This window comes from Triturus cristatus, chromosome 3_2, assembly GCF_964204655.1.
Source record: "Triturus cristatus chromosome 3_2, aTriCri1.1, whole genome shotgun sequence".
Lineage (NCBI taxonomy): Eukaryota > Metazoa > Chordata > Amphibia > Caudata > Salamandridae > Triturus > Triturus cristatus.
The window spans coordinates 1,063,084,396-1,063,110,849 of record NC_140584.1 but is presented as its reverse complement, the minus strand read 5'-3'; the positions used below and the strand labels follow the sequence as shown (position 1 = coordinate 1,063,110,849).

The window sequence follows — 26,454 nt, the reverse complement described above, 5'->3', positions numbered from 1 at the left end:
CACATGTAGTCTGGCATGAGGAACTATGGCAATGGAGGAGGACATCATCCCTAGTAAGTCAATCACTGTTCTTAGTGGTAGAAAATGATTTGGTTGATAAAGAGGCAGAAGCTGCTGGAAAGCTAGCAGTGAAGCACCATTTGAGGGTTGGACTAGGCCTTGCCACTGTGGGCATTGAGAACGGAGTCCAGAAAAGGTTCAATTTCAATTTGAAGAGGCTGATGGGGGCATTAAGTGGCGTTTTTTGTGAATCCCAAGCTGCGGAGCAGGGTGATGGAGGCTTAAGGGTGTGTTCGACACTGTTTGAGGTGGGCGGCCACGTCTGCTAGGCACTTAATTAATATTCTTGGGGCAGTGGTAACCCCGAAGCATGACCCCATGGTATGAATCCGTCATCTGGGGAGAGGCCTGAATGGAATTGGCTCAAAGTCTGGGTGTGCTAGATTCTAAGACCAAATACGCCAAGGGTCTCTTGAAAACCAAGGATAAAACAGTGTTTCATAATTCTCAGGGATGGTATATGGACTGGGGCTGCTTGTGTCTGAGTTAGATTGTATAGACCCTGGTGGGGAATCTGTAGAGAGTGATAGAGGGGGGAGGTTTTGGGGGGGGCAGGGGGAGGGGGGGTGAGGTAGATGGTGGGGGAGGTAGATGGTGGGGGAGGCAGATGGTGGAGGAGGCAGATGGTGGAGGAGGCATCTCACAACCTCTTGGGCTGTGATAGAGGTTCTGAAGGGGTGTTTCCAGCTGTGGCTCTGCGATGAAAGTTAACCTCCTCTTCTTTGGTAAAGGCTCCAAAGCATTTGAGTCTTTCCAAGTGACATTCCCAATTTGGAGCTGGATTAAAATGTGCTTCTGTCTTTCAATCTCTTACTATAATCTCTTCAGAATTTCTCTCTGGGAGTCGACAGAGCCAGCAGCGGAGGACAGTTATCAGTGCAGATGGTATCTTGAGAGTTTTTCAGGGCTGATGGTGCACCCATCGGACGCGCAGCGGGCGCGCCTAAGGCAAGCCCGTCTGAGTCCATCCGCGTCCTAACGGGGCACGCCACTCTGTCCGTATCACTCAATACTCCCCTGTTGACCTACTCAACCTGCACGCCCCCTGGCCTCTAGCTCCATCTGCACGCACGCAGCTTAACCGTCTGGGTCACACCCGAAACATTTTTCCAGAGCTTGATGCTTGCATAGACTCTACCCCTCCTCAATCCATCTCTCACCCCTCCCCCTGGTCCTCACCCTCCAGCCTTGAGCTTCAAGTGCGTTACCTTAACACCCGCTCACTTGTAAAACATCAGACGGAAATGTTTCATTTCCTAGATACTGATAACCCCGACATACTGTTCCTAACTGAAACCTGGCTGCACGACGGATCTTCCCCTGACATCTTGGCTGCCATTCCACCTGGTTACTACATTCTCCAAACCAATAGGACTTCCGGCAAACCCGGAGGGGGTGTGGCAGCCATCATCAAGCTCTCCATCAGATTTTACACCCTTACCGTATCATGTATCCCTCAGGTTGATTGCCTTGCACTCAGACTGGATGCCCCAGCATCACCCCTTACTTGTGTCTTAGTCTACCGCCCCCCTCAGTCCATGACTGACTTTCCATCTATGTTCGGAGATCTTTTATCCCAGGTAGTCATCAATAACTCTAAAATCCTAGTTCTCGGAGACTTTAACTACTGGCCCCAGGATGAGAAGGAAAGTGCCTGTTCGTTGGCCTTCTCCGACCTGCTGCGCAGCTTGAACTGCTGCCAACATATAAACTCCGGCACGCATACCAAAGGCCATTCATTGGATCAGGTCTGGACCTCTAATTTAGTGATCTCGGCCCCCCTTATACTGCCGTGTGCTTGGTCCGATCATTTCCTCATTTCCTTCTCCCTTAAAACTTCCACCTGTCCTAGCAGGCCCCTCGAAACTAATCTCCTCGCCCGAAACTGGAATAAGGCCGACATCAGCCAATTTATCAACCTTCTCAGAAGCACCATTCCCCTGGAATCCTACTCATTAGATACACATGCCTCTAACTTAAGCCATTGGCTTGAGTCCGCCAGCGATGCGGTTGCCCCTTTCAAACGGATTAAAATTAGACGCCTTCATGATGCTCAGAAATGGTTCTCTGAGGACCTTAAAGTTTTAAAATTTGGTCTCAGACAAGCCGAGCGCCGGTGGCGTAAAAACTACGCCCCCGAAGCCTGGGTAGAGTTTGTATCCCTACTCAAAGGGTAAAAATCCTCTATTGTGTTAGCCAAAGCCATGCACTTCTCCAACAAAATTGTGGAGTCAGCTAACAAATCTAAAAGCATCTTCTCGATTGTGGAGGAGTTATCCCACCCCGACAGAGTTTCTATCAAACCCCTCCCTTCCCAGAAGCTCTGCAACTCCCTCAATCACTTCTTTATCGAGAAGATCGCAAAAATCAAAAACAGTATTTCGGTGTCGCCCCTATCGGACTCCTTTGTGTTCCCAGACAACCCCCACGCTGACCCCTTTACCTCCAGTCTCTCACTCAGATTCCCCTCATTACGGAGGCGGATTTCCCCGCCCTCCTCAGCAAAGTCACATCAGGATCTCCCACTGATTGCTGCCCCCCCAAGCTCTTATGCAAGGTCTTTACTGCTTGTCCCACTCCCCCCTTGGCACTGCTGAATAACTCCCTCACCTCCGGCCTAGTCCCTAGTATCTTTAAGATAGCTGAGGTAGTACCCATCCTAAAAAAAACGACAGCTGATCCCACGATCATGAGCAACTTCCGTCCTATCTCCCTCCTCCCTTACCTTGGTAAGGTGCTTGAGACTCATGTTACAAACATCCTGAGCTCGTTTGTTGAGCAGTCTCACTTTCTCGACTCCCAACAGGCCGGCTTCAGGCCCGCCCACTCTACTGAGATGGTCATACTTTCTGTCATGGAAGAACTGCGTAGGGGAGCTGACTCTAACACCAGCCAAGCCCTGGTGCTTCTGGGTCTGTCGGCCGCCTTTGACACGGTCGACAACACCATCTTGGTCGACCGTGCCAGGCAGGCTGGGATAGGGGGTACCGCCCTTGATTGGATCCGCTCGTTTCTTACCAACCGGCAACAAGCGGTCCGGCTATCCCAGTTCTCTGCGGACAGGGTTGGGCTGACCTGCGGCGTGCCTTAGGGATCCTCTCTGTCCCCACTCCTTTTTAACCTTTATCTCACTCCTCTGATCAGTTCTCTTCGAGATAAAAATGTCTCCGCATTTAATTATGCGGATGACATCCAGTTAGTCTTTAACATCGACTCCTCGGACCAGTCAGTCTCCGACTTTCAAGCCATTCTTGGCCACATCAGTAATTGGATGGGGGCAAACCACCTGAAACTCAACCCCGACAAGACCGAATTGGTTCTTGTAGGAGGCCCTTCCAACCCCTGGAACTCTAATTTCTGGCCCTCCAGCCTGGGCCGTCCTCCCCGCCCTACTGATTCGGCAAAAAGTCTGGGGGTTATCACCAAAGACCTCTCGATGAAGCCCCAGATAAATGCCACTGTTTCTTCTTGCTTTTTTCAACTCCGTAAAATTCGGAAAATTGCGCGTTTTCTCACCTCCGAAGCTCTTACCTTGGCCCTTCTGGCGTTAGTCATCTCCAGAATTGACTACGCCAATTCCTTGTATGTTGGCATCCCTGACCACCAGCTCAAACGCTTGCAGCTTGTTCAGAACCAGGCGGCTCGCCTCATCTTCCATCAACCGAGGCACCACCACACTCGCCCCCTGCTAAAATCCGTGCACTGGCTCCCCGTTTCTGAACTCTGCAAATTCAAGTTAGGCTGCCTCATCTTTAAATCTCTTGTCAGCCTTGGCCCCTCGTTCATTTCCTCTCTCATTCACCCGTATGTCCCCTCCCGCAATCTGCGCTCGGCTCATTTGGCTCTTCTCAAAGTCCCCAAAGTCAAGCGTAAGAAATGGGGCGGTCTAGCTCCTTCTCTCTGGAACTCCCTCCCCCTGGACACAAGATTGGCTTCTCCCTACACCCTCTTCAGATCCCTCCTCAAGACTCATCTTTTCCGCTCGGCGTACAACTAAACTAAATTTCCTTTCTTCCCAGTTTTCCCCTTCCCTCTTCACCCTTACTCCTGCCCTTACCTTTGCCTCCCTCTCACTCCTCAGGCAGTTGCTTCCGTCCCCTTCCTCAGCGCCAAGAAACTGTATAGTGTACGCCACGCTTTACAAATGCTTTTCACATCACATCAAGGTTGCATTGGTGCTGACGGACTCTTTGGCTTAGAGGAGTGTTTTTTTTTTTTTTAAGTTGGAATGCCAGCAGGAGTCGAGGCTCTGGTCTGAGTCCTGTCTAGGCTCAGATAACTTACCATGGTGTCAACCAGAGGTCGATGGCTAAGGAGGCCCTCGAGTGGCACAGTCTTGTGTCCTGGGCCTTCTTAAGGGGAGGTGCGCCGCCTCGGTGTGTTGTCTCTTATGAGGCTTGCGATCTTTTGTTCAGCTGTACTTATGGACCTTGACTTGATTCGAGGGGTGGTAGAGGTGGAGAAAGCATCTTCCTCCTCCTATTCTTCTTGCCCAAATGCGCCAGAGTAGATTACCTCTGGGCTGGGCAGGTGTGCAGGCAGGCCTTGTGATTCAACGTCGCTCCCCTCTTCTTCATTGGCCAGTGGGCCAATGTCACCGAAGATGTCAGGCATGACGTCTGGGGATTGTTGCTGCTTGGTGATGGGCACCTAGTGTCAATCCATTTTGCTGCTTTCTTTCAGCAAAAAGCTAAAAGCTAAACTGAATGTACACTGTCTTTGTGACATGGATAAAGACACAAATTACACATCCTGTGCAGATCAGTCAAGGGGTATTTTACGTCACACAAGTTCACTTTTAAAGGGCGTACGTTCCATTACCCTTAATGCTTCTCATTCGCCGGAGTTGATGGAATTAAGGCAAGCAGAGTTCAAAGGGACGCCGGCACCCAGACTATCAAGGGTAACTGTCTTCTCCTGTTGGTTTGGAGACGTCGAAGAAAACCGAGAAAATGACAATTGAGGATGATAGAATGTTGAGTCCGGGAGCCCAGTTGGCATGTGTCCGAAGCCAATGGCGCAGAAAAATAATCTTACAATGAAGTAGGTGCCCATGTGCATTAGCAAACTGAGGAATAAGTCACATACACCTCATGACTCAAGACTAAGACTATATGGCAGTAGTATGCAGAGCTTGCGCATCTATACCCACACATGCTATGAACACTATTTTCTGTTGTCTTTAATTTTGTCCTTTGGAAATTCTTAAAACCAGTGCATGTAGAGATCTTTGTGATGGTGAGGCAGGATTTTGGAAGAAACCGTGTAAACCGATAGTTTGAGTAAAGATAAATACTGAGGCTATCTTTGGCAGAAAAGCAGAGAGCCTGCATGGCTATCTTAACAGGCTAGAAAACCGTATATAATTCTTGGGCACAGAGACTTTACCTCACTAACCCAGTGTGCATAAGTTTTTCAAAAGTGTTTTGTAATCAAATTGGATTATTTTTAATGACAAGGCAATTCAGTCAATATACCATATAAATAAGCCTAAGAAAAAAAAAGTTTAAAAAACTCCAAGATTCTGTACAATGGCAAGTCTAGTCGGTGTATATGAAAATCGGTGAAGACTTATTGATGGAGAACATTCGTTTTCAAATTAAGTGGTATGAGAGAAGGTATTATTTGCGATGGAGTTAAGGGGATATAAGATGTAGCTCTCAGATCAACTGTAAGTGAGTTTGGTTACAATTGCTATTTCGAAGGACAGGCGAGATCAAATTTATGTATTTAGTACCTGATATCAGAGTCCTTTTGAGGGTATGAACTATAGCAATAATGAAGAATGTTTTGTTCTCCGGGGGAGAAGGAATGAGTAGTCAAAGGAGAGTAAGTAGTCTAAGCTGCTGGGAACAGAAGATTCTGGGCACTGATTTGGTTAAGATGTTGGAATAGCTTCCACATGACAGACATTCAGAGACGCTCAACTGGAGGTGGCTGGTGAACTTTGGAAAGATTAATCAGATGTGCTCATCAGGCTGGCAAATGAATGGTATTAGACAATGTATATTGCTTCAGGAATACTGTAAATAAAATCACATTCCACACATAGAAAAAACAGCCTATTTTTTTTTTTTTCTTTTGCAGAAATGTTTAATTTCCTCACTGTAAAGACAACTGTTCTATACATGCATTGCCACTATGCCTATCAAGCAACTCAAACGCCTTTTTTCCTCCTAGTTGTCTTTTTTTTTGTGTTGAAATTTTTTATTGAGTTTTATAAGACGAATACATCAGAGCATGAACATCAATAAATAAGGAGAAGATAAATCCATATTGAAATAAACAGTGCAAAAAGGTACTGATGAATAAATGATATAAATATGCATTTAAATAAATAAATAATAGTTGGAGCAACAATTAGATCAAAACACAGAATGATACATAATAAAAAGTAACCTATAATAAAAAGAAAAGGGGGAAGACCTAAAAAATAAAAAGTGCAGAAAATATAAATGAATAGAACGAAGAGAAAGTAATTAGATAGAGACAGAAGAACGCATCAAAGGATGAAGCAAAGGATGAAAAAGGCAAAGAAAAGAGATAAACAAAGAACAAAAGAGGGTAAAAGCTGATTAATGTGCTTGGGTAAAAGTGGAAGCAGGGAGTTCAGCAGCATTTGATTTAAGAAATGGAGACCAAGTTTGAAGAAAAATATCAGCTTGGTCCTGAAGGTTATAAATTGTGCGTTCATGTGAGGCTGTTTGCATCATCGCCACCAACCAATTTTCCTGAGAGGGAGGTAAAGATGATTTTCAATGACGCAGTATACATATTTTGGCAGTAGCAAGTGAGGTATGAAAAAGGCAGAGTTGTGGTTTCGAGAGCTTTGGGGAGTGACGTAAATCATGCAAGAGAATGTTAGTTGGTGTGAGTGGTAATTGTAGGGGCATAGTGGAGTTCAAAGTAGCACCAATATAAGTCCAATAGGATTGGATACTAGGACATTCACAAATGATATGAGTAATATCACAACCTGGGTTGGAACATCTCCAGCTGTTAGTATGAGAGAGAAGACCAGCTTTGTGTAATTTGACTGGAGACCAATGCCAATCATGCAGTATTTTAAAAAGACAAAATTTGAGCCTTGATTCTCGGGCTCCCTTATGTAAATTCTCTAGGAGTAAGTCCCATTCGGTATCTGAAAAGGAAATTGAGAGACGAGATTGCCATTTACGCTGAAGATCATGTGAAAGAGATTTAGAAAAAAGATGAGACGAAAATTTTTTGTATAGACCAGAAGTAACACCTTTAAATTTCCCCCAAGTGTGCAAATAGGATAATATAGGGGAATCTTGCAGTAGCCACGGTGATGACCCCAGATGGGTCTTCAAACATTGCTGAAGCTGAAGGTATTTAGAAGAATGATGTAGGGGAAGATCAAATTCTACACTAAGCTGAGAAAATGGTTTAAAATTACCATCATGAAGAAGTTGATCCGGACAAAGGATACCTGCAGCTCGCCATTCAGGCCAGGATAACATACGACCATTGATACGGATACCCGAATTATTCCATAGGGGAGCCTTGGTATGGATTCTTGGATTTGAACCTAGCAATCTATGACTTTTCTGCCAGGATTTATGCATGGCAGATAACATCGGGTTTTTCGGGTCAAGGCGACTAGTACCACTACCATACAAAGGAGTAAGATTCGATTCTGAGGATAGAAGATGTCGTTCTATTTGAACCCATTGTGGTAAGTCTTTGATACCAGGTAAAAAATATGAGAGTTGGGAAATATGTAACGCCAAAGAATAGTGTTCAATGGATGGAAGGCCAATTCCGCCAAATAACTGATGAGCCTTTAACTTTGTTATAGCAAGGCGAGGCTTAGCGGCACCCCAAATGAAAGTTTTAATCTGGGCATCTACTGATCGAAGTAAGGATAAGGGAATCTGTAGGGGAAGCATACCTAAAATGTAGATAAATCTCGGAAGAGTAACCATTTTAATAGCCTGGGTTCTACCCCAAAGAGAAAGACCCAAAGCCTTCCATTTATCAAAATCCCGTTGCATTTGGGAGATAAGAGGAGATAAATTATCTGCAACCATGTCTTGTAACCCTTTATTAACTAGGACACCCAAGTATTTGAGGCGTGAAGGCTGCCAGTGAAAAGGAAATCCATAAATAGTTGCTTTTGTGGTTCCGTTAGAAATGGGTAAAGCCTCACTCTTGTCCCAATTAATCTTGTAACCTGAGAAAGAAGAGAAATCATTAATAATTTGAAGAAGAGAAGGGAGCGACCGAGGAAGACGAGTAAGGGTGAGTAAAATGTCATCAGCATATAAGTATATTTTGGAATGTCCAATTGGGAGGGGGACACCTGAGACCTCATCAGATTGACGAATGGTAGCAGCCAAAGGCTCCATAGCCAGAAGAAACAGAAGGGGGGATAATGGGCAACCTTGGCGTGTCCCTCTCTTAATCGTAAAGGTGTCAGACAGAAACCCACCACAGTTCACCTGGGCAGAGGGGTGATTGTACGGTAAGCTTACCTTATCAATAAATTTCGTACCTAAACCAAATCTATCCATGACCGTGAAGAGATAATCCCATTCGATGCGATCGAACGCTTTTTCTGCGTCAAGTGAAAGGGCTAACGCGTCGTCTGTAAGATGTTGAGCTGACCACAGTGCATGGGCCAGAGAGCGCAGATGATTCCGGTACAAAGCCTACTTGAGAATGGTGTATCAAAGAAGGCAAGACTTTACGCAAACGAGATGCAAGAATACTAGCCAAGATTTTAATATCAGAGTTCAACAGAGAAATGGGACGATAACTGCTGCAAAGCTGGGGATCTTTACCTGGCTTCGGAAGCACAACAATAATAGCTTTGTTAGAAAGGGGGCCTAATGAAGATACACTATCCGCCTCCAGGGAATGCGGCATGTAAAGTGTCAATAATATTGTGACCTGCCCATCGATAAAATTCAGCAGGAAATCCATCCTCACCAGGGGCCTTGTGGTAGGGCAGGGCAGTGACCGCACGAGATACCTCATCCGTGGTTATTTCACCCTCGAGAATGGCTCTGCCATCCGCTGAGAGAGAAGGGAGATGCACCTTTGCAAGAAATGCTGACATCTTATCCGAATCCATACGATTATCAGAAGTATAAAGGGATTTGTAAAAGGAGGCGAACTCATTAACAATGTCTTGAGGCTTTGTGCACAAGTCTCCTTGCGCAGATCTGATGGCCGGAATGGCCATAGCCGCCTCCCTCTGACGCAACTGCACAGCTAGTAACCTTCCCGCCTTTTCCCCTTGCTCGTAGTGTCGACCTTTCATTTTCTGTAAAGCGTATTCTGCTTTAGACGTAAAAAGACTGTTTAAAGCCATTCGGGCTCGTTCGAGTGATTTACGATTTTGTAAGGACGGAGAGGTGATATACAAGTGAGGGTAGGTTTGTATGTTATGTTCGAGCTCTACTTGTCTCCTTGCATTTTGCTTATTAACAATTGCTGCATCACGCATTAATTGTCCCCTTAAAGTAGCCTTAGCTGCAGCCCAAAGAGTCCTGCTGGAGGCCACAGACCCCTGATTAGTGGAAAGATAATTTTGAAGGTGTGATTGCAGTTGGGATTTACCAGTAGGAGTCCTGTGGCGTTGAATATTCATACGCCAGGGCTTACGTCCAGGCCTAGAAAGTCCCAGTTCAAGGGAAAGGAAAACCGGAGAGTGGTCAGACAAGGCCGCTTCCAGAATGCAGGAATCTGTGACCAACTGAACTGCGTTATGTGAGATGAGGAAATAATCAAGGCGAGAAAATGTACCATGGGCCGATGAAAAGAAAGTATATTCCTTATCCGTTGGATGGCTGAAACGCCAATGATCAACCAACCCAATATCTGATATGATGTCACATAACAAAGCTCTATCTGACGCATTGCCCCTATCTAATGGGCCAGTTTTATCTAGAATGGAGTCTTGCGTCACATTCCAGTCTCCGCCAAACAAATATTGCGATGCATTAATTTCGAGCAGCAGGCGGGACAATTGAAGAAAGAATGTTTTTTTGGTACCCGTAGGGGCATAAACAGACCCTACACAAATGTGAGAATCTCCAATTTTAAGTTTAGCAAATACATAGCGGCCATTTACATCTGACCATGTTTTAGAGACAGTGACCGGAAGGGATTTGCGAAGGAGGATTGCAACTCCACATTTGCGGGAGGGACCTGCGTCAGTGGATTCATCTTGTTGGATGCTACTATGTATAACCTTGCCCACCCAATCTCTACAAAGTTTTTCTGATTCTAGAGCATCCAAATGGGTCTCTTGAAGCAAGGCCACATCTACATGCTTAGTCTGAAGGTAAGAGAGTACTTTCTTCCGTTTTATGTAATGGGTGAGACCATGTACATTCCAAGTAATTGCATTTAGAGAATGTGTTTTTGCCATATTAGAATAATGCAAATATCAATAACAGGAGAATAAAGCACAAAACAACGTGTTGAACCAAACAAAGGAAAAAAGGAAAAGGAATGACAAAAAGAAGGGGAGACGGAAATAAAATAAATAAAAATGGAAACGATACTCTGATTTAAGTGAGAAACATGAAGGAAACAATAAAAAGAGTAATGAAGAAAAGAAGATGAGATTTAGATAAGTGATACAATAGTAAACAAAACTATAAAATATTAAATAGTAGCAAGTAGAGATCAAGAAACCGTAAACTGTTACCCGCGGGTCTGGGCGCACTAGAGCGCCGCCGCGGGAAAAAACCCCACAGAAAAAGAGAAAGGGTTAGGAAAGGTAATACTAATATAGAAGGAAAGCCCAGAAGAACATTGTGAAAAAGAACATAAGTACGATGGAGGGAAATAGAAGAGTAAGAAAGAGCAAAATAGAAAGAAGCTGTGGAGCATTACTTAAAAAGAGAGATCTAGTAATAATTAGATATCATAAAGTAACCTAAAAGCATAAAGCATACAATGCGCATATAAATAAGCATAAACCGACATGCAAGCGGGCAAATAGAGTAGGAAAACTATAATCAAACAATTAGGTGCCAAGGCACCCAAGTAAATGCAGAACCAGTAATAATATGCAGTAAATTGTAACATGGAGAGCAATGAATACATGAAGAAGAAAGAGTAACATTATAATGCAGAGAAATTGTAGAAAGCAGAGTGAAAGAAAGAGAAAATAAGGCATAGAGCTAGTGAGAAAAAGATGAAAAAAGGCAAACAGACATTATAAGAACAGCAAAACATGCCAAAATGCGGTAGTTAATTAACAATAGAAACAAGACTCACAAGGAAATGGAGTCTACAATTAACTTCCAATAGGCCTGAAGATAATAATTTTCAGGGGCGAGAGAATTATTCAGTCCGCATCTGAAGGAGTTTTAAGAGGAGACCGGGACTTGTCTCTTTGCAAATCTTGCGGGAATGTAGCAGACGAAACCGATTGTAGTGCAGATTTCCTATCTTCTTGTGAACGATGAAGTCGTTCAAAATCCCTACCACGAGGTCGAGGGCTACTGGGAGGGCGCCTGCTGCGATCTGGCAATGGAGTAGAAGACTTAGAGGGTGATTGGGACTGATCTTGCTGTGAAGATGGAGTGAGAACCTCCATATCTTGAGGGTGAAGACAGTCCAAAAATTGCTGAAGATGCTCTGGGTCAAAAAAGTCCTTAGAGTCTCCATCCTTGGTAATGCGAAAACGTGCAGGTTCAAATAGGCCATACTTGATGCCTAATTGACGTAGTTGAGGTCGCATGGAGAGAAAGGCTTTCCGCCGCTCATTTGTTTCCTTAGAGAAATCAGCTGCCATATGAATACGATGGCCTTCAAAGGAGAAGGAGCCTTGAAACCGAGCAGCAGACAGTAATTGTCTTGTTTGTTCATGGCGAAGAAAACAGGCAATGATCGGCCGTGGGCGCGCAGCAGGATCACCACGTGGAGGGCCAATTCTATGAGCCCGCTGTATCTCCAGAGGTGGAGTGAAAGAAATGCCAGTCAGCTTTGGAAGTATACGACACAGAAATGCACTGGAACTCTGCCCTTCAATGCGTTCTGGAAAGCCAAAAAAACTGATGTTGTCCCTCCTACTTCGGTCTTCCAAATCAATGAGTTTGCTATGGAAGAATAAAAGGTCCCGGTCTTTATTTGGAAGGGAGTCCAATCGATTCTCCACTGCCAGAACTCTAGAGTCAAGGGATTCAATCTTCGCATGAAAGCTGGTGATTTCTGTTCTAATTGATTTAGTCTCCTCAGCTAATGATGTGATTGTAAAGTCCATGTCATCTAGTCGGCGACTAACCTCAGATATTTCATGCAGAATACGTTGCAAAGTTGCCGCCGACGCCTGCCCACCATAAGAGGGCGAAGCTTGAGGTGAAGCGGAAGGGGAAGAGGCATTGCCTTTTGTTGGCATATTGGTGGACTGTTTAAGAGCTTCTGCAAAAAGAAGTGGTTTAGAAGTCTTATTTCCTTGCTTAGGAGCAGACATTTGGGGAGTATGCTTGATAGAAACTTTGAAAATACGTGAGGACGTCTTGCCGTTAAGAGATGCTTATATGTAATCACAAAAATACAGTAGAGTACCGGGACATTCAAAAGCAATACAATTAATAACTGTATATGTATGATAATAATATACTAATCTCCCCAAAAAGAGCTTATGTCTCACTTCCAAACACTGAAATGCAAAAGTATATTGTATAGAGGAGAAATCACTGCTTAGTAACCCCCAAAAACCATGAGCACAGTATAATTACATTTATGGACAAAGTATCAGCTGCCGCTATGCTCAAAGGCGCGTAAATAGAACTGTGATAAAATGAAAACATCATATGCGCGCTTATGGCGATGGTAAACACGATTGCAATTGCAGCGAAATTTAAATAAGCAAGACTTCAGAATGCAGAGTAGTCATGGCCCATGTCGGAGCAGAGAATACACAGCCTTACTAAAAAGGTTGACGGGGGCGCTATGATGACATTGGAAGAAGGCACACTCTTATGTGAGTCACACAGACTGCGCTAAAGAAAGCCATTTCCATGAAGCACCAACTGTTACCATAGTCAAAGGGCGCGAAACTGCAGCTGTAACGAAGGTGAGGAGAAACAACTCATGGAAGAGCGAAAGGTTCAGCTTGGAAGTTCAGTTTAGCGTGAAGAATCATGAATTTCACTTGCCAGAGGGTCGCTAACCTTGCAGAGGATGGGACGCACAACGACTGAGTGAAGTGGGTGACAAAGGCGCCACAACAAAATTGTAGGAGGAATTAACCCTACCAGTAACAGACCAACAGCGCGTCGAGAACCATGATTCCTGTCAGGTGATACTCCTGGAGGAGATATTGCAGCAGGCAAATTGAAGGAGGCGCGGCTTCATGAAGAGGCAGGTACTCAACAGCAGCAACGAAGGCGCGGCCTTATGAGGAAGCAGGCGCTCTTCAGCAGCAACAAAGGCGCGGCCTCATGAGGAGGCAGGCGCTCGTCGTCAGCAACAGAGGCGCGGCTTCAGGAGGAAGATGAGGCGGCCTGAGGGAGTACGTCAGGCAGAGTGCGCCGGATATGCAGTGCCACACATCCCCGTCGAGACGGTCAGCAACAGGGAGACTTCGCCGTCATGTCGCCGAAACCCGCCCAAATCTTGCCCACCACCTTCCGGCTGCCGCAGGGCATGAAAAGAGGACTCCAAAGCCGATGGGAGGTGAGAAATTTCCGTTAGGAGCCCATCCCGCGGCGGAGCTCACTCGTCAGGCGGCCATCTTCCTGCGTGGCCAGACCACGCCCCCAACAGCCTATTTTTAACATGCTGGTCTTTGAATGAAGCACTGTTCTCTGGTAATTATTAGGGACTGATCGTGAAAGATGGTTGTGTGTTGTTAACCTCTTTAGCAGGCAATCTAAACCTTTCAAAAATAGGTTATTAGAATGTTCGAGGATGGGGGTAGTCAAACTATTGATAAGAAAACCAAAAGCTAAAGAGAAAGGTTAAATCATGTAAAAAAAAAAAAAAAAGGAAGGTAAAAGTGAGGCCTTCTGCCACACAAACAGCAGCCTAACTCCAAAAAACTACTTCTTTCAAAAAACAAAAAGCCAAATTTGCAGTCATTTGCTGAAGTCCAGTTATTTCATAATATATATATAGAGCATTAGAAACCAAAGTTATACTCAGATCAGGTAGCTGAAAAATAACAGGTAAAATCTATCCCGGTATTAGACAGAACCTTCTTACAAATAGCCAAGGGAAACTGAAGACAGTTTAAAGATGCATCTATAAATGGGAACAAGCTATAAAAGAAATATTCTTACCTTCAACTGTAACTTCAATCTCTGGAACTTTTGCTTTTCGTATACTGCTTTTTGGAATTTCTGAAATCTGCAATTCTATAAACAAAACAGTTTGTCACTTTACAATAACATTAAAGTAATTTGACAGAATGTTTAAATGTTAAAGTAACAAAATACTATAAAGAGTCAAAAGGTTTCATGAGACAAATAAGATTTGATACACAAAAGTTATATTACAAAGCTCACAGAGAATTGTGTTATTTGTTTGCAACAATTGTGTTTATATATATATATATATATATATCTTCCTAATCACAGAACAGTAATACAGGGTCTGCACAATGAAGTTTATGCAACAAAACATGTACAGCATTAGAACTCCACAGAAATCTAGAGTGTAATGTGACCTAAAACAGCAACTCTTGTATGGTTAACTTAGGTTATGGATATTATTAGGGTGGCTTATGTGACCAGGACATCAGATCAGATCCTTCATCGCTCCAGGTGGGAAGCGTCCATTGATACCTGCTTAGTTATAAGATTTGTCCCAGAATTTTAGAGGTGAAGTAATGGGAACAGAAAAGAGACTGTTAAAGCAGGGTGGTGGCGAAAAGATGCGATAACTAGGAAAACCTAAAGATGACTGGGGTAGTGGAGAGAGCCACAAGGCAAAAGGGTGGTAGGCCAGTCACAGTATCAATCAATCAAACAAGAGTTTGTAAAGCGTGACTACTCACCTTTGAGGGTCTCAAGTCAGGAAACAAGGTAAGGGAGACTTTTTCACTGCCTCACACATCATTAACTAGACCTATGCACACTATTTCAGATAGGCCCCACCCCCGAAAACAACGTAATATATAAAGAAATAAAGCAAAAAGCGATAAACTAAATGGCGGAGAGTCAAATACTGGGTACAACTGAGACCACTTTATGAGCTTCATATCACCCCTGCTCTCCATTGCAAGAGACATCTGGGATTCCCTTGTCGATAAATTGAGGGACCAGCTCACACTTTATTTCGCACAATTAGTCTCAGTTATCCAGCTCATTCAGTGCTTCACCAGACAACTTGCAGAAAGGCGGAAACTTCACAGGGAACTTCTTGTAAATAAAATTGGCATTCAGGTAATACGAAACTGGTTAATTATCAGTCAATCATATTGCAGTGTGGAACTCTTCTTGGTTCACACACTTTGTATTATTCCAATGCCCACATAGATTTTCTTTCTGGGCACAGTACAGTAGGTGGAATCTAAGACGCAGAGCACAAGCACACAATGCCCAAGTGGTTGTCTCCATTTTAAGATTATTTTTCGCTATTTTAGATTATTCCTGTACTATTTTCCTGCCTCCTTTAGCGAAGAGGAGCAGTTAGAATGTTACTCTAATTTTGCAATCCGCTCTGAGCAACAGCTACAGGTTAAATGGGACTCAAACGCTTATTTATCCTTTTTCTCATCATATGACAGGGGTGTGGACATCTTAAAGAACAGCATGAAATTTTAAAATATACACACACACACCGAATCAGACACTCCAGGCTGGTATTTCACAGTGCAGGGCATTTTAGTGGGATATCACCTTACATTAGTTAATGTCTACGGTTTGTACATGGATGATCCCCACTTCTTGCAAACCCAATGGGAGGCCAGACTAGGCACCTCCACCAGGTCTCTACTTTGGGGCAGGGACTTCAACTGTTATGGACACAGACAGATTTCATACTGGAAGGAGGCCTGAACTGGCTGCGTTCACTACCCTCAGCTAGACTGCAAGAGACTACACGCTCTTTATCATTTGGCACACACGACACCCCATGCAGCAGGCAGATACATATAGCCACAGTACATGCTATGTGTTCCAGATTGGACATCTGGTTGATATTAGCTGATATTAGTACATGGGCTGCAAAAAATAAGCCACCTTGCCCTCATCATTTAAGAGCACTCACCAGTGCTGGTATAATTGGACATTCCAGGAGCGCTGGTTGTCACCAGCACTGACACAAACCCTCAGATACATTGAAAGTCATGCTGCGTTAAGAAATCCTGGAGTATTTCAAATTAAATGAGGGCTCGGTGCTAGGGATGGACACGTTGTGGGAGGCATTGAAGACGGTCATTCAAGGATACAATATCTCGAAGAATCACAGAGTGCTGAAATTAATCTGACATCAGTTTACAGCCCTGGAGCGAGACTGAGGAGATGGGGTGTATTATATGGTGTGGTTGTGTGACCTCACTGTGTAATACACTCACCAACCTCTTTAGGACCCTAGGGTTTCATTTGTCAAACACTTCAGCTCAATCATGGGTAGCTGTGGCTCTGAGCAAAAAAGGCTTACACAAAGGAAAGGAACAAATGTAAAGCATTTAAACAGCAGCAAAACAATTGAAGACATCAACAAGACACCAAAGAAATCCAACACAATTTATAAAAATAGACTGCATTTTCAAGTATTCTTAGGCACCACAACGTCAAAGATTCACCAGAGGGTTCCAACGATATAGCATTTACAAAGTGAAGTAAACACAGCATTTCACTCAACTGTAAAAAAGCATTGGCAAATTCAACAAATTGGACACTTAGAAACTTTTTTGAGCAAAAGGTTGGTTACGTTGTAATGCACTCAATTTGATTTACTTATGGGTGACCTACTCCGCCAGTCAGGGGGATTAGCAAGGACTTCAGGAACCAGTACCTCCTCAGAATTAGCAGTGCTACAGCAGTTCCAGTCACTTTTTCCTCAGTCAATGAATTCCTATGGAAGTGGTCCTGATGTAAAAGTTACTTACCTTTGGAAAAGCTATATCTGGCAGAGACACAGTCTAGCCGCATATTCCTTAACTTTGAATTCTCTCCAAGCGCCAGTCTGAATCCAGAAATTATTCAGCAGTACCTCTGCATGCCAGGGGACGGTGTCGTATGGCTCCGTCTTCGGATATAACGTCAGCAGAGCCATACAAGTCCCCTCCAGCAAACGTCAGTTTCTTCAAGAGGGAAAAGACTATACACTTTATAAACCCTTCTGCAATGGTAATAAATGCCAACAGAGCCTACAACAACAATATCAGGTTGTGCGAAGATCACATATTTCGCGATATACTGACAGTAGCAATGTAAAGGTATTAAGATACCAAGAAGACTTTCATAGAAAGAACAAAGACATTAATACTACCCACTGGTGTGCCAACCAGTGAAAGAAAAAAACACACCCCCACTCTACCAACCACATACACATGGAGATGGATGTTATTGGTCAAGCGATTTGTTAAGCACCAAAATAGATTGAGATATTGATCTCTGGTACATAAATCCATCACTGAAGGGTATAACCCTTACCTCAAAGGTCATTCTCAGAGCGGGGAGGATGGTCAGGGCGTTAAAGAATCTGCGGCTAGACTGTCTCTACCAGATATAGCATTACCAAAGGTAAGTGACTTTCACATCTGATAGAGACATCTAGCCACAGATTCCTTAACTTTGAATTACATACCATAGCTAGACCCCACTGGAGGAGGGTCTGCAAACTAATCCCACAAAGGTTCTCAAGGAGAACTAGGCGGTCAACTAAAGACATACCAAGAGCATGTGGGAATAGTGAAACAAGAGCTTGGCTCTTAATAGAACCTATGACTTATGTTATGGAGCATATAAATAAAAGCAACTCTACAGGCACGAGAAATTGGTCCTTGAGGGACTGAGTTAAAAGTAAAAACTTACGAATCTTCTGACAAATGCGACCCCTTTACCATAGAGAGAAAAGAAGATTGAATGACCAAGAAGGTCAAGAGCAGGATAGACGACACAATCGGTGCTGTTTTTGACAATAAGAAACAACTGGAAACCTGATAGGACCCTCAGAACCCATTTCCCGAAGGAAATAGAAATAACACCCCTTTGTCATGATTAATATAGTGTGGGCAATTTGAAACATCCACAACCATTCAAAGACATCAAAGATACATATATAGACAAATATCTAAATTTTGATCTTTTGGGGTGTGGCACACCAATGTTGCATACTCATAATGATGTGAGTTCCATTTTGTATTGTTTCCAGCCCTGAAGAAGTCGAGGATGAACACCCCAACGACGAAACACGTGTTGGCTGGACTTTGTGTGGTCATTTGAACAAAGACAAAGAGAACACTTCAAGAGACACTACTTGCCTCCATCTTTTCACCTACGAACTATTGAACTTTCATATAACTTGCATGCGTGTGCATAGGAAATAACATCATCCATTTTCGGACCCTTGGGTCCCAAACCTGAGGGCTTCGGGGTTTTTCCACACCTGTGGCACCATTAAGTACTACATCTGTTTTATACACATCACGATACCTGGCATGCGCCAAATTTTCCTGTGTTAATTAATACACCCATTTTGCTAGTACCTGTTTGTGTCAGGAAAGGCAGCTGCTTCATGTGTTATACTTAGCCATGGATAGGGATAGACTAGCGGAGGAACTCTTTGATAACCTAGCTAAGGAAGTACCATTAGCACGGGCATCGGTAGTGGGAACCAACAACGAAAGGAGGCATTAGAGAGAAATTCTTAAGGCTAGAAAGACTTAAGAAAAATGAGAATTCTAAGCGGTGAGATGGGGCCCCACTTAAGCAATATTTGAGACTGAATAGGGTCCCCAGGGGTCTCAGATATTCCCCACCTATGACGATCAGGAGGAGGACCTCCTGAAACAACGGGAGGATGCACTCATGACTAATTCAAACACACTCATGGGTATCCTGACTGAGAATGCCGAATGCAAGGTTTCCAAACTCCAGGCAGAGATGACACTACTTGAAAGGGAAATCAGTGATTTTAGACCTTAAAGAAGCAACCGAAAAAAATGATGTCATTTTGAATGATATTCTACAGAAACATCAAAATGATATCAAAGAAAGGAAAGCCAGAAAGCTCAGACATGATGAAACCGATTACAAGGAGGGCAGAATCTTTACTTTCGCAAAGAAGTACGACCAGTGGCTTAAAGCTGGCCAGGATAGACACAAGCCAAATAGGTCAGAAACAATTTCAATCTCTTCTAGTTCCACCTCTCTGAGTGCCCCCCACACCAGCGACAGTGAGGCCGATAATGCGGGCACATCAAGTGAGGCAAGACAAGGTAATTCCTCTTTTTAAAGGGAGGTACAGAGGATTCGAAAGGGCAACAGAGCACCACCCAGAAGAGGAGATCAGGACGCAAGACCTGTAGAGGCAAAAGAGCAGGGCAAGGAAGACTACAAAAAGAAATTGAGATCGGGAGACCAGAGGAACAAGTAAACAGTGCAGAGAAGAGGTTGGAGGTTTATCAATTTTTTCTCTAAGACACTCACTAATGATATGATCTCCCTTTTGGAGAAAGGTCTAAGCTACAACCCTAAGGATGAGGGTGACATGTAGTTTGAAAATTGAGCTCTTTAAATTTGTGAGAAGTCTTAAATTGAAATGAGTCTTCAGCAATAACCCTGTGCCGAATAAAAGAAATACAAACATTCCAACTGGCTTTTTATCAGATGTACTTAATATAAGGATGTGCATGATAGGCACTTTTATCTCTTCCAGACACTGAACATACACCACACCACATGGACAGACTCTTAGGAGAACTAAATGTGGACACGTATTACACCCAAGCGAGTGGCTTGAAAAACAAATCCAAATGGACACTAACCTTACAGGGTGGCAACTCAATTGACACGTTTCACAAACTAGTTTGACCACATAGACCGATTTAGAGACAGGAGAATCAACAATAGAACCAGACACCATGATAATCTCCTATCCGGAGAGTTTATAGCTCTCAGCACACTAGCCACTAACAATAGGATGATAATCAGAGAGGCAGACAAAGGGGGAAACGTCGTAGTGATGAACAAGGTCGACTACAACCAAGAAATCTTGACACAACTTAACGATGCAACAGGTTATGAGAGTTTTACTTACAATCCAATAGGACCTTTGACACTTAAGATAAATAAACATCTCACAGAGTGGCATACTGCGGGTCTTATCGACTAAGATGAACAGATGTACTTCAGAGTGTTTAGACCGAATTTCCTGTGTCTTTAAACTCTACCAAAAGTGTGATATCTTCCTCCTTCCTGTGACATCGTGTACATTCTTTAGAACTTAGAACACTGTTTGTGTAAGGCGGATTCTCAGGTGTCAGTTTGGACTTGGGACTGATGGCTGAGGTGTTACTTAATAAACCTCTATGCTAAGCTTTACCTTGTGTACCTCGTTCATCTTAATTTTACATTGGCGACGAGGATGGGATGGAAAAGGAGGAATAAAAGAAACACCTCAACATCAACTGTTGTGAATCCACGTTCCAGCAACAAGTTAAAAGTTCGGAAGAAAACTGTACTTAAAGTTTTTTTTTATGCGTAGCAGATCGAGTGTAGCGGATCGACAAGGTACTGTGTCCAGTAAAGAGTATTCTGCGTGCTAAAATTTAAACTAATTGAGGAAAGTCAAGCGTATGTATTTAATAACTAAAAAGGAAGACAACTTACTTTCCGGAAGAAACGAGAGATAAAAAACATTGCACGCGCATATTGAATATAAAAGGAATATTTAAAGAATTGTGTAATGCTCCCCTCCAGCGGCTGAATTTAGACAAGGGAAGTGTGTTTCGCGTTTCCCCGGCGGCAGAAGTTAGCCTGTTATCGTAGCATACCTTGGAAGTGCGCGTAACAAGACGAGGGGCAGGAGTCTTCGTGTTGGTTGTTGCGTGTTGGATTACAAGGCTCTGCTGTCTGTTTCGAGAGGCAGAGCAGCATCGAAGGAGATCTCGCTCTGGTGCCGTTTGTGAGATCGGAGCTATGTTCTGTGGAGAGGCAGGAAGCAAATGGTGACGCAGTAGAATCCTGCAGTAGGATTCGGTGAACAACGCGCGTCATTGATCATGTGTCAGCACAATCAAAGGCGAACGAGTCTTTGTTTGTGAGACAGTCTACAAAGAGTTCAGTGGTTAACGCGCGTTGTTAGTCACTTGGCATTACAGTGAAATACGATCTAGTCTTTATTTGAAAGACAGCCTACGCAGTTTAAGGATTTTCTTTGGAAGAAAGGGAGATTATTTCACAGGAATATATATATTTTTTTTGTTTTCTCTCTAACTTCACTAATGAAGTTTAAACCTTGAATGAACATCTAAAGTAGAATTTTACTATATATATGTATGCATATTAATAATAATAATATTATGATATATATATATATATATATATATCGTAAAACATCTATAGATGGAAGTATTATAATCAGAATGTGCATAAGATGAATCAGTACATGTGAGACAAGTGTAGCATTGAAGGTCTCTGTAGTGTTTATTTAATTATTCTGAAAATATTGAAGGTTTAGTAGTGTGTTAAATTAAAAAATTTAAAATGCAAAATGTAACTCTTCCAGCGTTTTTTCTACCCAGTCCAGGTGAACCATTAGTGAAATGGAGTAAATGGAAGAAAAGTTTCGCACACTATGCAAGAGTTTGTGGAACCAATTTAAGTGCTGAAAGGAAACACTCCTTACTCTTACATTGTTTAGGTGGAGAAGGACAAGAAGTGTTATAGAACTTACCAGAACTAACGAATGACGAACAGAGGGGTTTAAATGAATATGAAATTTGATTTTACAATTAGACAAACACTATTTGCCTAGAACTAGCACCATCATGGAGAGATATTTTGGTTTAAGGGCTCAAGGTAAAGATGACTCTGTAGAAGATTTTGTAACGGCTTTAAGAAAGCTTGCTTCAAGCTGTAAGTTTGGGGGGTTGAATGAAGAGATCAATTTGTTCTAAAATGCAGAGAAGAAAAAATAAGGGAAGAGTTGTGGCTTAAGGATGAGCCAGCACTAGAAGAGGTAATTTCAATTGCTAAAAGAGTAGAACATATGTTAAAATGTGTTACAGAATTGAAAAATGACAAAAGTAAAGTAGAAAACTCTACAGAGGAAGTGCAAAAAGATGTTTGTGTAGTGAAAGAAGGTAAAACTTCCTCCTCTCAAAGTGAAGAAAAAAAAGAAGATAGTGCAGATACTTCTTTTGTTTGTATTCGATGTGGTATGACTGGTCATAAAGCAAATTACAAAAAATGTCCGGCGATAAATGTTAATTGTCATGGTTGTGGGAAAAAAGGTCATTTTTTAAAATTCTGCAAATCTAAACAGAAAAGGTTTCAAAATAAAGTAGTAAAAGAAGTAATATGTCAAATTAACAAAGATGTTTCAAATAAGCATCCTGTTGGTAAAGTAAAAGTTGATGGAGTTGATTTAGAAATGAAATTCGATTCGTGTTCACATTTGACCATTGTTGATGGACACCCCTCCAGTTAAGAAAAATTAAGTATCTTTATCTAAACTATAGCAGACCCAAATGAAAATGCATCATACATGTATTAAGAATGTGACTTTAAAAAGGTTTCAAGCAACTAGGTACATAGAAAACTATGGCTGAGTGATTTCTCACAAAGTATCTGTAAATGCGTCAAAATTCACAAGGCCAAACAGCCACAGAGATGGGAAGCGTTGAGAAACAAAGATGCGTCAGTTTCTGAGACCATGGGGAGGTGATGCAACAGTTCTGCTGCATGCAGGAGAAGCGAGGTGTAAAATCCGGTCTGTAGGGGGAAGTGATGTGTGGACTCCAAGACGGTTCTAGTCCGATGGTGATGCTTCGAGAAAACTTGCTGCACAGGTACAATGCGTGGAAATTCGGGATGTGTCAGCGATTGATGAGTCGTCGAGAGGCGCTGCATCGGTTTCTTCAGCCCCGATCCCTCTATGCGTCGGTTCCTGCAGTGGCGACAGGTGCTGTGTCGGTTTCGGCCGCAGCGATGCGTGGAGATTCTTCTAGCCCGGCTGTTCAATGTCGGAAAAACAGCCGCAAGAAGAGCGATGCGTTGATTTCTTCAATTGTTTGGGATTCTTCTAGCTCCCAACAGCAGGAACAACCTCCAGAGGCCCATAACTGCAACAGGTACCTCCTCTCAGGTCAGAACTCTCAACAGCAGAATTCAGGGGAGCTGGGGGTGAAGTCTTTGTATCCCTGAGACCGCAGAACAGGAGGCCAGCACACACAGGTCCTTGGAGAGGATCTTCAAGCAGGATCAAAGCAAATTTCCAGTCTTTGTCCTTTCCTTGGCAGAAACAGCAACTGCAGGCCAACCCCACACATCACACAGTAAAGGGGCAGTGCTCCTCCTTACAGCTCTTCAGCTCTTCTCCTTGGCAAAGGTTCCTCTTGAGTCCAGAAGTAATCTAAAGTTCTGGGGTTTTAGGACTAATACTTGTACCCCAAAATGTCTTTGTTCTCTTTGTGCAAGGGTCTCTGAGGCCAGTCCAAACCAGTTCTGTCCTCACTGGTATAGTATGACTACAGGGGGTGGAGACACTATTGTGCAAGGGAGACAGGCCCTATTCAGGTGCAAGGAAATCTCCTTCCACTACTCTAAATTCAGCCAAGGTCTAGTCAGCTCAGCTCTGAGTCATCCAGGAAGGGCTAGTCACACCTCAACCCCCCCAGTGGCTGTCTACAGTGAATGCACATCCCCAGCCCTTCACCCCAAAACCAGACAGTCAATACACAAACAGGCAGCTGCACACAGAATGGTAAAACAAGAAAGTGCCTACTTTCTAAATTGCTATTTTCAAACACACAATTTAAAAACCATCTCTACTAAAAGATGTGTTATTAAATTCTGAGTTCAGAGAACCTAAACTTTATTTTTCTATCTTGTCCCAATGGGAAGTTATACTTGTAAGATGTTACAAAGCATTTCCCATTCTATCCTATGGGGCAGATAGCCTTTCAATAGCAAAGAACAAGTTACTTACCTTCGGTAACGATAGATCTGTAATAAACATTAGTTAGTTAGATTCCTCACCTTAGAATATCCCCAGGCGTCAGGCTGGATCCGGAACGATTTTTCGTCAGCAATACACTTGCGCGTCGCTAGGCGTCGTCTGCGGCTCCACGTCCGGAGTACTTAGACGCCGCCCTCGCGCGCTGACGTCAGTTCTTGTAAATAGCTTTCCGCGCCAGGAACGCAGAGCCATGCAAGAGACTGACACTAGTGCCAAAAAATTCTAGGGCCCTGAAAGGGATAACCTCAACCCTAGATATCGGCTCGCAGAACGGGGAGGATGGGTGGGTCGGTGAGGAACCCAACTAACTAATGTTTCTTACAGATATATTGTTACCGAAGGTAAGTAACTTGTTCATCTGAAAGAAACACGTTAGTTAGATTCCTCACCGTAGAATAGATACCCCAGCAATACCAACCCCGGTGGTGGGACTGCGAACCAAGATCACACCAGAAAGTCCTGGAGAACACAACGGCCAAAGAAGCCGTCCCTCCGGACTTGGCTGTCCAGGCAATAATGTTTGGCAAATGTGTGCAGCGAGGCCCACGCTGCTGCCTGACAGATGTCCTGCAAGGGGACTCCCCGGCCCAGGGCTGTTGTCGCTGCTATGGCCCGAGTGGAATGGACCCTCAGCCCTACAAGAGGTTTCTTTTTAGCCAAGGAGTAACAAACTTTGATACACAAAACGACCCACCGAGAGATGGTCCGCTTGTGCACCGCTCGTCCCTTCTTAGCGCCCACGTAGCCAACAAAGAGCTGGTCGTCCACCCGGAACTACTTGGTGCGGTCCAAATAAAAGGACAGCGCCCGTTTTGGGTCCACACGGTGGAGCCTCTCTTCCTCTTTCGAAGGATGCGGAGGCGGAAAGAAGGTGGGCAACGTAACAGACTGCTCAATGTGAAAGGCAGTTACCACCTTAGGGAGAAAGGAAGGACGAGTCCTGAGAACAACTTTGTCCGGATGGACAGAAAGAAAAGGAGGTTTAGAAGAGAGCCTGGAGCTCACTCACCCTTCTAGCAGAGGTGATGGCTACCAGGAAAGCAGTCTTAAGCGTCAAGAAACGAAGGGGACAATTATGAAGTGGCTCAAAGGGAGCGCACATCAGAAACGTCAAGACCAGATTCAAATCCCACTGAGGCATTACGAAAGGGACAGGAGGCAACGTGAGTAATGCCCTTAAGGAAGCGAGAAACAACAGGGGATTTGAAAAGAGAAGGCTGATCAGGAAGCCGTAAGAAAGCAGAAATAGCAGAAAGATAACCTTTTAGGGTGCCCAGAGCAGAGCCCTGCTGGGCCAAAGAAAGACGAAAGAGGAGAACCTCAGAAAGAGGGGCGGAAAGGGGATCCACAGCCTTTGCTGTGCACCATGCCACAAATTAGTTCCATCTGCAGGCGTACACAGATTTTGTGGAGGGACGCCTGGCTGCCAGAATCACATTACAGACTTCAGGAGGCAAGTCAAATGGCATCAACTGTCGCCGCTCAATCTCCACGCAAGGAGGTGGAGGCTGGACAGGTTTGGGTGGAGGACCGTCCTCTGGTGCTGCAACAGGAGATCCTCCCGAAGAGGCAGTTAGATTGGGGGATCCACACTCATACTGAGTAGCTCAGGATAAGAAACTCTTCGAGCCCAGTTCGGTGCCACAAGAATTACTTGGTCCCAGTCGCGTCTGATCTTCAGCACTCTGGGTAGAAGTGGTATAGGCGGAAAGGCATACAACAGACCGCAACTCCACTCGCAACGAAAAGCATCTCTGAGCGAGTGCCTTCTTGGAAACTCCAACGCGCAGAACTGCTGACATTGCGCGTTCTATCCCGTGGTGAATAAATCTAACCAAGGTTCTCCCTACTGCTGAAAGAGACCTTGTGCCACATCCGAGTGAAGACGCCATTCGTGATCCAATATGCACTTGTGGCTGAGTTCGTCCGCCCTGTTGTTCAGAGAACCTGCCAAGTGTTGAACCACCAAGGAAATGCCTTGACGTTCAAGCCATGTCCAGAGACGCAGAGCCTCCTGACATAGGGTCCACGACTTGTTGCAGTACGACATGGCGGGGGCGTTGTCTGTGAACACCTGTACTACTCTCCCTTTGACAGAGGGAAGGAATGCTTTCAGTGCAAGTAGGATCGCCCTGAGCTCCAAAAGGTTGATATGGAGCTTAGACTCCACCGGAGACCAGAGGCCTCTGATCTCCGCCTCTCCCATGTGGCCGCCCCATCCCAGGAGGGACGCATCTGTCACCACTGTGTGCTCCGGTTGGGGAAGGGAGA

General features: G+C 44.0%; 1 protein-coding gene across 7 annotated transcripts in view; it reads right to left on the bottom strand.

Moving 5' to 3' along the window:
* The window catches only part of GTF2I (general transcription factor IIi), a 1,662,009-nt gene that overhangs the window by 552,196 nt on the left and 1,083,359 nt on the right, over window positions 1-26,454 (bottom strand). For all 7 annotated transcript variants that reach the window (XM_085649796.1, XM_085649797.1, XM_085649793.1 and 4 more), the window contains one exon: window positions 14,331-14,405. In XM_085649796.1, the coding sequence (XP_085505922.1) occupies window positions 14,331-14,405 (75 nt within the window). The remainder of the gene's footprint in view (window positions 1-14,330; window positions 14,406-26,454) is intronic.